The 13,940-nt window shown below is 49.4% G+C and overlaps 1 protein-coding gene across 1 annotated transcript; it reads left to right on the forward strand.

Annotated features, from left to right (window-relative positions):
* Window positions 1–439: 439 nt before the first annotated feature.
* ZDHHC19 (zDHHC palmitoyltransferase 19) lies at window positions 440–13,699 on the forward strand. Its single transcript, XM_081190549.1, has 9 exons — window positions 440–631; window positions 3,004–3,125; window positions 5,173–5,300; window positions 7,287–7,459; window positions 8,239–8,344; window positions 8,613–8,683; window positions 9,526–9,775; window positions 12,769–12,829; window positions 13,493–13,699. Exons 1-9 carry the CDS (start codon window positions 528–530, stop codon window positions 13,621–13,623), a joined length of 1,146 nt encoding a protein of 381 aa, XP_081046675.1. The 5' UTR covers window positions 440–527; the 3' UTR covers window positions 13,624–13,699.
* Window positions 13,700–13,940: the final 241 nt, after the last annotated feature.

Here is a 13,940-nt window from a genome sequence, read left to right on the forward strand (position 1 = left end):
GAAACACCGTTTACCTTTCCGCCGGAGCAGTACCTATTTATCTACTTGCACTTTGACGTGCTTTCGAACTGCTAGGTTGGCAGGAGCAGCGACCAAGCAACGGGAGCTCACCCCACCGCGGAGATTCGAACCGTCAACCTTCTGATCGGCAAGTCCTAGGCTCTGTGGTTTAACCCACAGTGCCACCCACATCCCTTTCTCCCTCTTCTCTAGGAACCGCTTTATTTGTAATGAATAAACGTAACCCCACCCCCTAAAGGTGGTCTTAGGGTGAGTCTTGTACGGAGCGCTCCCATAAGCCACCTGAGAGGCAGGTGCCAGCTCCCAGCACCCTTTGCACTGTGGGCCCATTAATGGACGTCTTCCGCCACCATGGCGACGTTCCACAACAGGGGAGACCCCCCGCTTCTGTCCTCGATCCCTTTGCCGCATCACAACATCGCCCTGGCAACAGACCAAAGGGGGTTCCATCCAGCTTGGGCCCAGCGACTGCTCCAACAGCTTTCCCTGGCTCTTCCCCTCGAGACATGGGGTTTGCCCAAGATGGATGCCAATCTCTCACTTCCAGCATCTTTGCTTCTTTCCACTTCAGCACCCTGATGGGTCTCAGCTGCCTCTTCTTTACTTTCCCGTAAGTATGAAGGTGGATCCGGGATGTCCGAGTCAAGTAGCAGCCGTTGGCGATTCCGCTCAGCTGGCCATTTTGAATTGAATGATCCCGTCTTAGGGTAGGGCAGCAGAGGTAAGGGACATGAGAAGAGGCCTGCTAGATCAGACCCAAAGGGTCAGCCGGTCTCACTAGATCCCAACAAATGGTCTACCTAGAGGTGCTACGTAATACCTGTTCTGCACTTGTAATATCTTAGTCCCTACAATCTGGAGCAGCAGAATACAAGCTTCCTCCATCTTCCATGGGGCAGCCCTTTAGATCAGGGGTCGGCAAAAGTTTTTAGCCACGGGCCAGTCCACTATCCCACAGACCTTGTGGCAGGCCAGAGAAGCAGCACCGGGGGTGGGGAGCTGGAAGAAGAGGCGAGGGGGGCAAGTAGTCCTCCCCCCCCCCAGCCGTTGTACTTACCTTCACAGGGGCTGCCACCACCACCGCTACTTCTCGTGGGTTGGCAGAGCGAGGTTGTCCGCTCCACTCTCTGGCCCACAGGAGCACCAAGGCGACGGCGGCAGAGGGAAGATGAGCAGCGCGAAAGGGCTGACTCCGGAGGAGAGGGGCTGCTTAAAATGGCGCTCAGCCAGCTCAGCCCAGCCCGCTTCCTCCTCTAGGCAGGGCGGGGAGAAGCCAGGAGGAGGGAGGGACGGAGGAGGCAACGCCACAGGGTGTGTGAGGGAGGGGGGAATGGAATGGTGCGGGGGGGGAAATGGCGCAGCCCAAATGAACAGAATCCCCACGCCAATCCACGGACAGTTCGTGGGCCAGATCCTGAAGGCAACTGGGCCTGATCTGGCCCGCGGCCCTTAGTTTGCTGACCCCTGCTTTAGATATTTGAAGATGGCTATCCTATCATCTCTCAGTCTCCTCCAGGCTAAACATGCCAAACTCCCTCAACCGTTCCTCATGAGGCACGGCTTCCAAATCCTTGGTCATCTTGGTTGTCCTCCTTAGCATGCATTCCAGCTTGTCAATACAGTGGTACCTCGGGTTAAGAACTTAATTCGTTCTGGAGGTCCATTCTTAACCTGAAACTGTTCTTAACCTGAGGTACCACTTTAGCTAATGGGGCCTCCCGCTGCCGCCATGCCACTGCCGTGCAATTTCTGTTCTCATCCTGAAGCAAAGTTCTTAACCCGAGGTACTATTTCTGGGTTAGCGGAGTCTGTAACCTGAAGTGTCTGTAACCTGAAGCGTATGTAACCTGAGGTACCACTGTATCTAAAAGGCTGTCACATGGAAGATGGAACGAGTTTCCTTTCTCCTGCTCTGGAGGGTAGGACCTGAACCAGTGGTTTCAAGTTACGAGAAAGGAGATTGTGACTTAACATCAGGAGGAACGTTCGGACAGTGAGAGCTGTTTGACAGTGGAACGGTCTCCCTCGGACGGTGGTGGACTCTCCTTCCTTGGAGGTTTCTAAGCAGAGGTTCGATGGCCGTCTGTCATGGACACTTGAGCTGAGATTCTTGCAAAGGAGCTTGTGGTGGACTTCAGGAGACAGAAGAGCAACGTCCAACCACTTTTGATTGATGGGGTCTGTGTGGAGAGGGTAACAACGTTCAGATTTTTGGGCATTGAATTACAAGGGTATCTGTCCTGGAGTGTCAACACAAGGGGGCTTGTGAAGAAGGCGCAGCAGAGACTGTACTTTTTGAGAATACTAAGGAAAAACCATCTTCCGCAGAAACTGCTGCTTGCCTTCTATCACTGTGCCATTGAGAGCGTGCTCACTTATGGCTTATGTCTGTGGTACGGAAGCTGTACTACCCGGGACAGGATGGGGTTGTGCAGGGTTGTTAAGGCAGCAGAGAGCATTGTTGGCTGCCCACTCTCCACCTTAGAGCAGATTTATGCCACAAGGTGCCATAGGAAGGCACTGGACATAGTAAAAGATCCATCGCATCCTGGTCACTGTCTCTTCGAGCTCTTGCCGTCGGGACGGAGATACAGGACGATGAAGACAAGAATGAGCCGTCTTAAGAACAGCTTCTTCTCCAGAGCGATCTCGGCCCTGAATGGGAAGCCCGGACTTTGAAAGTCATCCAATCTCCCTTGCTGTATTATACTGTATTGTTTAATTAGTGTTTTTATGGAGCAGTCAAGTAATTCCGTTGTCCCCGAAGGGGGCAATGACAATAAAGATATTATTATTATTATTATTATTATTATTATTATTATTATTATTATTCCAGGAAGTTGGAGGAGATGAGCCGCAGGGTCCCTTCCCATTCTGATTCTTAAACTGTGGTGGGCACAGGACTTTTTTCTTCCAAGGTTAGTTTCTTCTGTGGGCCGAAGCCAAGGTCTCGCCCCAACCTCCACCTGCTTCCTCCCACAGGTGCAGCTGGCTGGCCCTCCATGTGTCCTGGGCCTTCCCCGCCATCTCCGGCCTCCTCTTCATCCCAACCATTATCTACTTCCTCCTCACCAGTTTCACAGACACTGGAATCCTCCACAAAGGTAAGTGTGCAAGGGCTGCTCCCACCCTGCCACCCTACGACCAAGCTGTAAGATCTGGACTCTCTCCATGCAGGCTGAAGGTGTAAACAGGTGAAATAGGTAGAAATATGGTTTATATTTCTTAAGGCTACGACAGTCTCCGCTGTGCCTCAACCCTCCAAAGGAACACAGACCTGGCATGATTGCCCTAGAACCCCTTGGAATCTTGCAGAGAGTGAGGGTGGCACCCAACCTTTGGATCTAAAAATGGAGGACTTTGGATCAAAGATTGTCAAGTGAATCGGAGAATTATACATCGGTACCTTGGTTCTCAAACTTAATCTGTTCCGGGAGTCCTTTCCAAAACCAAAGCGTTCCAAAACCAAGGTGCGCTTTCCCGTAGAAAGCAATGCAAAATGGATTAATCTGTTCCAGACTTTTAAAAACAACCCCTAAAACAGCAATTTAACATGAAATTTACTATCTATTAGACCATTGATCCACAAAATGAAAGCAACAAACAATGTACTGCAGTCACTCATTCAATCCATCAGTAGCTCAACTGGGTTCCACACAGCCACAAAAACAAAACAAAAAGATCCACGAAAACAAAAACGCAAAATAAATAGCAAAAACAGACAGACCTCAGCGTAACACTCAAAACGGAAGTGTAACACTCAAATCGGCACACGTTCAACTTCGCAAACCGGAACACTTACTTCTGGGTTTGCAGCGTTTGGGTTCCAATTTGTTTGAGTACCAAGGTGTTTGAGAACCAAGGTACCACTGTAGCTCCATTAGGAAAATGGGGGAGTCTCCTAACAGCTCCCAGAATCCTCTGGGGGAAGCCATAACTGTTTAAAGTGGCATCACAGCGCTTTAAATGTGTCTTCTTCTTCTTCTTCTTCTTCGGCGATCCCTTGTAATAATAATAATAATAATAATTTATTATTTATACCCCAGCCACTCTGGGCAGCTACCAAAAGAATATTAAAATACTATAATACATCAAACATTAAAAGCTTCCCGAAACAGGGCTGCCTTCAGATGTCTTCTAAAAGCTTGGTAGTTGTTGTTCTCTTTGACATCTGGTGGGAGGGCGTTCCACAGGGCGGGCGCCACTACCGAGAAGGCCCTCTGCCTGGTTCCCTGTAACTTGGCTTCTCGCAGTGAGGGAACTGCCAGAAGGCCCTCGGTGCTGGACCTCAGTGTCCGGGTAGAACAATGGAGGTGGAGACGCTCCTTCAGGTATACTGGACCGAGGCCGTTTAGGGCTTTAAAGGTCAGCACCAACACTTTGAATTGTGCTCGGAAACGTACTGGGAGCCAATGTAGGTCTGTTATGTGGTCTCTGCGGCCGCTCCCAGTCATCAGTCTAGCTGCCACGTTCTGGATTAGTTGTAGTTTCCGGGTCACCTTCAAAGGTAGCCCCACGTAGAGTGCATTGCAGTAATCCAAGCGGGAGATAACCAGAGCATGCACCACTCTGATGAGGCAGTCCGCAGGCAGATAGGGTCTCAGCCTGCGTACCAGATGGAGCTGGTAAACAGCTGCCCTGGATACAGATTTGACCTGTGCCTCCATGGACAGCTGTGAGTCCAAAATGACTGCCAGGCTGCGCCGAGTAAGGTTGTCTTCCATAAACACGGTTTTAGCAATGAGTCTGTAAATGACTGTGGAGGCCAATTCTGGATCCACACGTCCTTCCACAGTGGGTACATAGGTTTCCAGACGGGAGTTGATCACGGTGAGGGTTTGCCAAGCGTGCCTTCCTCTTAGCACGTTTCTCCCTTGCGTCCTGAGTTCGAGTGTCTTCAAAGCCCACGACACCTTTGGTCAAGGCTGTTCTCCAACTGGAGCGCTTGCAGGCCAGTGTTTCCCAGTTGTCAGTGTTTATTCTACATTTTTAAGGATTTGCCTTGAGACAGTCTTTAAACCTCTTTTGTTGACCACCAGCATTACGCTTTCCATTTTAAAGTTCGGAATAGAGTAGTCTTTAAATGTGTGGTGTCCACATGGCCTGACACTGAAGCCGCCTTCTCCCTTCTCTGCTTCCTTCCACGGCCAGGCATTGAAGAAGAGCTGGTGAACCAGGCCTTCACCATGAAAGACCTCAACCAGCACTGGTGCAACAAATGCCAGCTCTACTGCCTGCAGCACACCTTCCACTGCTCCTGGTGCAACACCTGTGTGGAGGTAAAGAACGACAGCGGCCCCTAGGGGCAGAGGAGAGGAGGAGGAGGAGCTTGACTTGGTTCGCATTTAAAGTAAAACCTGTCACCTAGTTTGCACTTTCTGGAGCACGGTGCAAACTGAAATGCAGCCACGATTCCAAATTTGGCATGTCTCAGAATTTTGCAGTGCAGTTCTCTGGTCAAGCTCTGCATATATTGCTGCAAGGTGTGCAGATAACATGCAAAAAGGCAATATATTGGGGGATATTACTTGCGAAAATACAGTGGTGCCTCACAAGACGAAAAGAATCCGTTCTGTGATTCTCTTCGTCTAGCGGTTTTTTCGTCTTGCGAAGCAAGCCCATTGACGGATTAGCGGATTAGCGCTATTAGCGGCTTATCGGATCAGCTGATAAGCGGCTTAGCGGCTTAGAAAAAGGGGGGGAAGGGGAAAAAACCGCAGGAACTCGCAAGACATTTTCGTCTTGCGAAGCAAGCCCATAGGAGATTCGTTTTGCGAAGCACCTCCAAAACGGAAAACTCTTTCGTCTAGCAAGTTTTCCATCTTGCGAGGCATTCGTCTTGCGGGGCACCACTGTATGTATGTTAGTGAAAAATGCATACAGGAAAAGTGTTTTGCACCTGGGGTGCAAAATGCGGCTGAGCTGGACAGAAGGCTCCTGAGCTGGACAGAAGCGCCGCGTCCTAACTCTCCGGCCCCACCTGCAGGAATTCTTTTATTTTATTCATTTTTCTTTTTCATTCATTACACACATCTCATATTCATAACATTTTCTATGCATTCCTTCCTCCCTTTCCTCCTAGGCTTCCCCCAACTTCCACTTCTGGTTTGTTTCTCCTTTCACCCATTTTGCTGCCTCCTAAAAGGAAAAAAAAATACTAATAATATATTTATACAATAGCATCAAACCTAAAAACATAAAAATAACAGTGAATACATCATATTATTTCTCTATCTACACATTTTCTAATACTAATAATGAGGATGTTCATTTAAATCCTACCATCAAGTCTATAAACTTTCTTTGTTTCTGCAAGTTTAATATGAATAGTTCCCATTCTTTTTCAAAGTCACTGTTGTCTTTTTCTCTTAATCTGTCATTTTTGCCAGTTCTGCATAGTTCATCAGCTTCTCTTGCCATTGTTCTTTAGTTGGTATTTCTCCAGTCTTCCAGTTTTGTGCAATCAACATTCTCGCTGCTGTAGTGGCATACATGAATATAGTCCTTGTTATGTACTGAAGTTCTCACCCTGGGCCAACAGGGGGATACTGTAGATAGTTTTCACTCAGGTCCACATATGCAAATAAGGGATTGAAAGTTACATTCGGTGATTGGATAGTTACAGAAAGTGGTTACAGTTGCGTTGTAATGGAGCTCTGTATAAGCAGGCTGGCTGAACCCTTCAGTTCAGTTCTGTTCTGGCCTGTGAATAAACAAGAGCTGTTTGAAGACTCGCTGTGTTGTCTGATATGTTCACCCACAACTCAACAGTCCTCTTTTCTTTCGGTATAAAGTAAAGGTAAAGGTACCCCTGCCCGTACGGGCCAGTCGTGTCCGACTCTGGGGTTGTGCGCCCATCTCGCTTAAGAGGCCGGGGGCCAGCACTGTCCGAAGACACTTCTGGGTCACGTGGTCAGCGTGACAAGCTGCATCTGGCGAGCCAGCACAGCACACGGAAATGCCATTTACCTTCCCACTAGTAAGCGGTCCCTATTTATGTACTTGCACCCGGGGGTGCTTTCGAACTGCTAGGTTGGCAGGCGCTGGGACCGAGCAACAGGAGCGCACCCCGCCGCGGGGATTCGAACCGCCGACCTGACGATCGGCAAGTCCTAGGCGCTGAGGTTTTACCCACAGCGCCACCCGCGTCCCTTTCTTTCGGTATATCTTGGCTTAAAATACCTAATAAAAAGGCTTCTGGTTTTTTTTTACAAAAGTTATTTTCAACATTTTCTTCAATTCATTATACTGTATATCACCTGCAGGAATTCGACCATCACTGCATGTGGGTCAACAACTGCATTGGCTACCACAACTTTCGCTTCTTCATCTTCTTTGTGGCCTTCCTGAGCGGCTACGACCTGGCGGTGCTGGCTTCCTGCCTGGTCTACCTGGCATTCAACTCCCAGCAGGCTTTCAGCGTGGAAAAGATCTGCACGTATCCTTCAGAGAGAAGTTCCCCTCCCTCTCCTGTAACGCTGGGATTCAAAGAATCCTGGGAGCTGTAGTTTGCTAAGGGTGCTGAGAACTGTTAGGAGACCCAGATTCCCCCCCCCCCAAACTACAATTCTTTGCTTCTTCTGTCTTTCTTCTTTGGTGATCACTCGTAGCCGAGTAAGATTGTCTTCCATAAACACGGTTTAAACAATGAGTCCGTAAGTGACCGAGGAGGCCAATTCTGGATCCACACGTCCTTTCACAGTGGGAACATTGGTTTCCGGGCGGGAGTTGATCACGGTGTGGATTTGCCAAGTGTGCCTTCCTCTTAGCACGTTTCTCCCCTGTGTCCTTGAAAGCCCTAAAAGGCCTCAGTCCAGTAGACCTGAGGGAGCGTCTCCACCCCCATCGTTCTGCCAGACACTGAGGTCCAGCTCCGAGGGCCTTCTGATAGTTCTGGAAGCTAAGTTACAGGGAACCACGCACAGGGCCTTCTCGGTGGTGGTGCCCACCCTGTGGAACGCCCTCCCACCAGAAATCAAAGAGAAAAACAACTACCAGACTTTTAGAAGACATCTGAAGGTTTAGGGAAGTTTTTAATGTGTGATATTTTAATGTATTTTTAATCTTTGTTGGAAGCCGCCCAGAGTGGCTGGGGAAACCCAGCCAGATGGGCGGGGTAAAAATAAATTATTATTATTATTATTATTATTATTATTATTATTATTATTATTATTATTATTATTATCTGTCCGTCTTCCTTGACTCCGGTGCTTCCAGAGTGCTGGTGACCATCCCCACCGCATTCTACTTGGTGCCTCTGCTCCTCCTGGTTTGCACCCAGATCAGATACATCTTAACTGCTCGTCACAGCTGCAAATTCCAGGTACCGCAAGCAGATAAAGGGGCAAACATGGCTGAGGAAAGAAACTGCTCCTTGTGAGTGGAGCCGCCTGGTCTGAGTTCCTGGGGATGCAGAGCCCAAAGGATGGCGGCCAGAGCTGTGTGTGCCGCTGTTCACCATCGCATGCAGCCAAGACAGGGTCCCCCCAACCTTGGAGAGCTCCCCGGGCCCTTGACCCCGAGCCCAGCAGAGGCTGCCTGTTGCTGCTGCTTCCCTTTCCATCTCTGACCTCCCTCATCTCTCTCCACAGGCTCTGTCCTTCAAGCAACCTTTGGCCTTGAACTGGCAGGACTCAGGGTGTTGCAAGAGGCACAGAACCAAGTGCGTGACTCGGGGCTCAGGGCTTCGCCATCCTTCCTTGGGGGTGACCTCCGGGTGTGCAGGGTTACGGGCTGCCATCCAGATAGGGGAAATCTTTAGCTGGCAGGTGACGGAATCGCATTCCTTGCTTGCTTTTATTACAGTGGTACCCAGGGCCGTCTTACGCATACCCAGTGCTGTGGTGCAAAGCTCCCTCCGCCCCCCCCCCCATTTCCCGTAGTTTTTTAGGGAGGGAAGAAGTCCAACACCATCTCCTTTGTCTTGCTGATATTAAGATGCAAGTTGTTCCCTAGGCACCATGTAGATATTTTTGGACCTCCCCTCTATACGCTCACGAGGAGTGGGCAGTGTTAAGTTGTGGGTGAACATGTCAGACGACAGCGATTCTTCAAACAGCTCTTGTTTATTCACAGGCCAGGACAGAACTGAACTGAAGCGTTCAGCCAGCCTGCTTATATAGAGCACCAGTGCAATGTAACTGTAACAATTTTCTAAAACTATCCAATCACTGAACGTCACTTTCGATCCCTTATTTGCATAACTATCTACAGTATCCCCCTGCTGGCCCAGGGTGAGAACTTCAGTACATAACAGGCAGGCATGGAGGAGGAGGCGCCCATGTGGCGCACTCTGCAGAGGCTGAATTTCAGAAGAAGCGCTCAGTAAATACCGGGTGCAATCTAACTGCCTTCACACAAGCTTTGCGCAAGCGAGTAGGGAGAATGCTCAATGAGCAGGTTGCCTGGAGGAGCTCTTAAGTCAGAAGATAGTCCCTCCCACCACAATGACACGCCCACCCCGGTTTCATCTGCACCTCCCACCTTTCCATGCTCTTCTTGCAGGTACAGAGTGAGGTCCTCCGGAGCGATGGCCCTGGGGACCGCCGAGGCCGCTGAGCTCTGCCACGTCCCCTGGGTCTCCAGCATGGGTTCGGCCATCCCCGGCTCCTGCCCTCACAGCTGCTCCCAAGACCTGTCCCGCCAGCAGAAGGTGCTCAAAGCTTGGCGCCACTTCCTGTCCGCCATGGGGAGCCTTCTGCACCGAGAGGGTCCCAGGCTGGGAGGAGCGTTGGCAGAAAAGGCAGAGAAGCAGGTGAGCAGGGGGTGGAAAGATATCCCTGTGGGATTGCCTTTTGCCTGACGCATGGGCCCGTCCGCACCTCAGTTTGATGTGGAATAGGTACCCATTGCATACCCTTTGATTCCCAGGTTCAAGGTGCCCTTAACAACTCGGGACCAGTTCACCTAAGAGATCGCCTTGCCCCACATATTTCAGTGGAACTTTCAGGTGCCACCCAGCACCTGTTTCACATCCGAAAAACTCACACTTGTAGTGTGGCAGCGCCTAGCCTTTGGAACTCCCTGCCTATTGATATCAGGCAGGTGCCTTCGCTGGGCTCTTTTTGGTGCCTGCTAAAAACATTCTTGTTTAGACAAGCCGGTTCGAATCCCCGCAACAGGGTGAGCTCCTGTTGCTCGGCCCCTGCTCCTGCCAACCTAGCAGTTCAAAAGCACGTCAAAGTGCAAGTAGATAATTAGGTACCGCTCCAGCGGGATGTGCAATGACAAACCTAGACAGCATCTTAAAAAGCAGAGACATCACCTTGCCAACAAAGGTCTGCATAGTTAAAGCTATGATTTTCCCAGTAGTGATGTATGAAATGTATGAAAGTGACAATTGGACCATAAAGAAGGCTGATCGCCAAAGAATTGGTGCTTTTGAATTCTGGTGCTGGAGGAGACTCTTGAGAGTCCCATGGACTGCAAGAAGATCAAACCTATCCATTCTGAAGGAAACCAGCCCTGAGTGCTCACTGGAAGGACAGATCGTGAAGCCGAGGCTCCAAGACTTTGACCACCTCATGAGAAGAGAAGACTCCCTGGAAAAGACCCTGATGTTGGGAAAGATGGAGGGCACAAGGAGAAGGGGACAACAGAGGATGAGATGGTTGGACAGTGTTCTCGAAGCTACAAACATGAGTTTGACCAATCTGCGGGAGGCAGTGGAAGACAGGAGTGCCTGGCGTGCTCTGGTCCAGGGGGTCACGAAGAGGCGGACACAACTAAATGACTAAACAACAACAACATGGCGGGATGGAAAACGGCGTTTCCATGCCCTGCTCTGGTTCGCCAGAAGCAGCTTAGTCATGCTGGCCACATGACCCGGAAGCTGTACGCCAGCTCCCTCAGCCAATAAAGTGAGATGAGTGCCGCAACCCCAGAGTTGTCCGCGACTGGACCTAACGGTCAGGGGTCCCTTTACCTTTACCCAGATGTTTAGGAAGCTGGTGTGACTTTTAATCTGTTTTTAGTCTGTTGTTATTTTGGAAAGTTTGAGATGGTTGTTGTTAATTTTCCTTAGGTGATTGAGCCAGGGTAGAAGGTTCAGGCGATCCCTTGAGGTGCCCTGCTCCTAAGTTGTTCAGAGCTTTGCAAATTAATTCAAGGACCTTGAACCTGGCTTGGTAGAAGAGGAGCAACCAGGGCAGCTGTTTTAACACTGGTGCCAAATGTTTTCGGCCAGATGTCGTCGTCTGCAATGTGGCCGCTGCCCTGACATCTACACATGAAGAGCAGTATACTACTACTACTACTACTACTACTACTACTACTAATAATAATAATAATAATAATACAAAACACGCCAGCTGGAGTTTCCAAACCACGCCCAAGGGCAGCCTCACAAATAAAGCATTCCAGCAACCTAGCCACAATTTTACTAATGCATAGGCCACAAGGGTCAGAATGATCAGGATAAATGCTGAACACGTTGCCTGGAGGAGCCTTGGCTATGGCCTTTGAGAGTTGCAGTGTGGCGAGTGGACTTGCCTAACCCCAACCTGGTGCCCTCTGGCTATTTTGAATTGGTATCTCCCTCTCATCAGTCTCTGCTAGTGCAGTCTTTGGGAAAGGTTGCGGTAGACAGAATGGGAGCAGGCCTGAGGTCTTGAACATGAGGAGAAGCTCCTGCAAACCTGGATTGCAGGGGTTGGACTACACTAGACGGTCCTTTGGGTCACTTCCGACTTTGCAGTTCTGTGATTCTATGACCCAAGCGCAGGGCAAGCAAGGTTGCAGTCCCTTTGTTGGGGCCAGGGACAAATCGAGGAGGCCCAGCAGAAAACAAAGATTGCTGTGCATTGCGGTGTCTTCCCATTCAGCGATGCTCCTCCTTCCAGGTTTTTAGCATCAGTCTTTAACATCAGCAGTCAGGAGTGTTTCAGACCTGTTCTTGAGTTTGTTTAAAATCTAAAACGGCTTTTCTCGTATTCCTTTGTAAGTTTTTTTGTTAGTATTGTATTGTAAAGGCAATACCAGTGTTATGTACTGAGTTGAATAGGATCCAAACTGCAGCAGTCTGATTGGTCCTAGAACAATAGGATCCAAATTGCAGCAGTCTGATTGGTCCTAGAACAAGGCAGCAGTATGATTGGTTGGCAGGAACCACCCAATCATGCTCCAGATATAAGTGAATCCACAACCTGATTGGCTTACAGTAGAATTCCAGAATTAGCCAATCATGTGCAGCCCATTGTGTAAATAATGTATATAAAGCAGATACTTTGAGGGGACTTTCATTCATTCCTCCTCACCACTATGAGCTGAATAAAGAGCATGAAATCACTTTGCGACTCTGAGTATATTTCAACCAGAGTTTTTACAGCCGAGTCCTCAATTTCTTAGGGACGTGGGTGGCGCTGTGGGTTAAACCACAGAGCCTAGGACTTGCCGATCAGAACGACGGCGGTTTGAATCCCCGCAATGGGGTGAGCTCCCATTGCTCGGTCCCTGCTCCTGCCAACCTAGCAGTTCGAAAGCACGTCAAAGTGCAAGTAGATAAATAGGTACCGCTCCAGAGGGAAGGTAAACGGCGCTTCCGTGCGCTGCTCTGGTTCACCAGAAGCGGCTTAGTCATGCTGGCCACATGACCTGGAACCTGTACGCTGGCTCCCTCGGCCAATGAAGTGAGATGAGCGCCGCAACCCCAGAGTAGGTCACAGCTCGACCTAATGGTCAGGGGTCCCTTTACCTTTACCTTTAATTTCTTGGTTCCATGACTGTCTTTTTCCCACTGCCTCCTTCCAGGTTGGCAAGAAGAAATCTAGCTGGCAAATGAACAGCCAAGAAAGAATGGTGGAGATCCCAAGTGAGTAGATCTCCTGCTGCGGCTGACATATCCCAGTGGTCCACTAAGGGACAGAGAAGGCTGCTGGGGTAGATGGGTGGATGCTGAACAGGTAAGGCGTCAACGTGTGCTTACCTGAGACGGGCGCTGCGTCATGTGACCACTTTTGTAGGTGAGTCTTAGATCAATCTCTCCCTGTATTCCCTCAGCAGATGTCTGCAACAGCTGTTTCTGGCAGCATTTATGTTCCAACAGCGGCCAGGTATTCACAATTGCATGAAGGGAAACCTGGGACCGGTTCATCCTCACCCAGAAAAAAAACAAGGACAAATAACTATTCCAAAATCATATATGTACCAACACTTTGGACTTCCTGTCTATCCCGTTGTATATTCCTTTTTTACAAATGAATGTACTCTTATAAATAACATTTTTTGACACCTGGGAATTTCAGCCTGAATTATCCCCAACAGAAAGGACTCTGGTTTTTTGTGGAAAGTACTTTTAAACATTTTTTTTCAATTCATTATGGATCATTTCCCAGTACTCTTTTTACCCTCTTACAAGTCCACCACATATGAAGGAACGTTCCTCCACCTCTTTGCACTTATCTGATTGGGACTTAAACATCTTAGCAAGTCTACTCAGAGTTAAATACCATCTGTTATTTTCTTTCCCGGCCAGTTCCCGACATGCTGGATTCTGCGGAGCTTCTGGATCCGGATCAAGACCGGCACTGGAAATGCCAGATCCACGGGAGCCGGCGACCTGCTTCCTCTCCCACGGCCACCCTCCTCTCCGTGTCCGATATCTGAAGGGGGGGGGTCTCCTTTTCTTTCCAGTGAACCTAGTTTTGTGAAGCGAAAACTGGATAAAAGCATTTGTAAAGTCGCCATTCTGCATACGAGTTCATTTCTTGTTCGTTCAGGTTGGGGTTGTGGGCAAAATGAGCCCTTGCAGGAGGGTGTTATGTACTGAAGTTTTCATCCTGGAGCCAGTGTGGTGTAGTGGTTAAGAACGGTAGTCTCCTACAGTGGTACCTCGCAAGACGAACGCCTCGCAAGACGGAAAACCCGCTAGACGAAAGGGTTTTCCGTTTTGGAGGCGCTTCGCAAAACGAATTTCCCTATGG

The sequence above is a fragment of the Podarcis bocagei genome, assembly GCF_964188305.1.
Source record: "Podarcis bocagei genome assembly, chromosome: 4".
Classification (NCBI taxonomy): domain Eukaryota; kingdom Metazoa; phylum Chordata; class Lepidosauria; order Squamata; family Lacertidae; genus Podarcis; species Podarcis bocagei.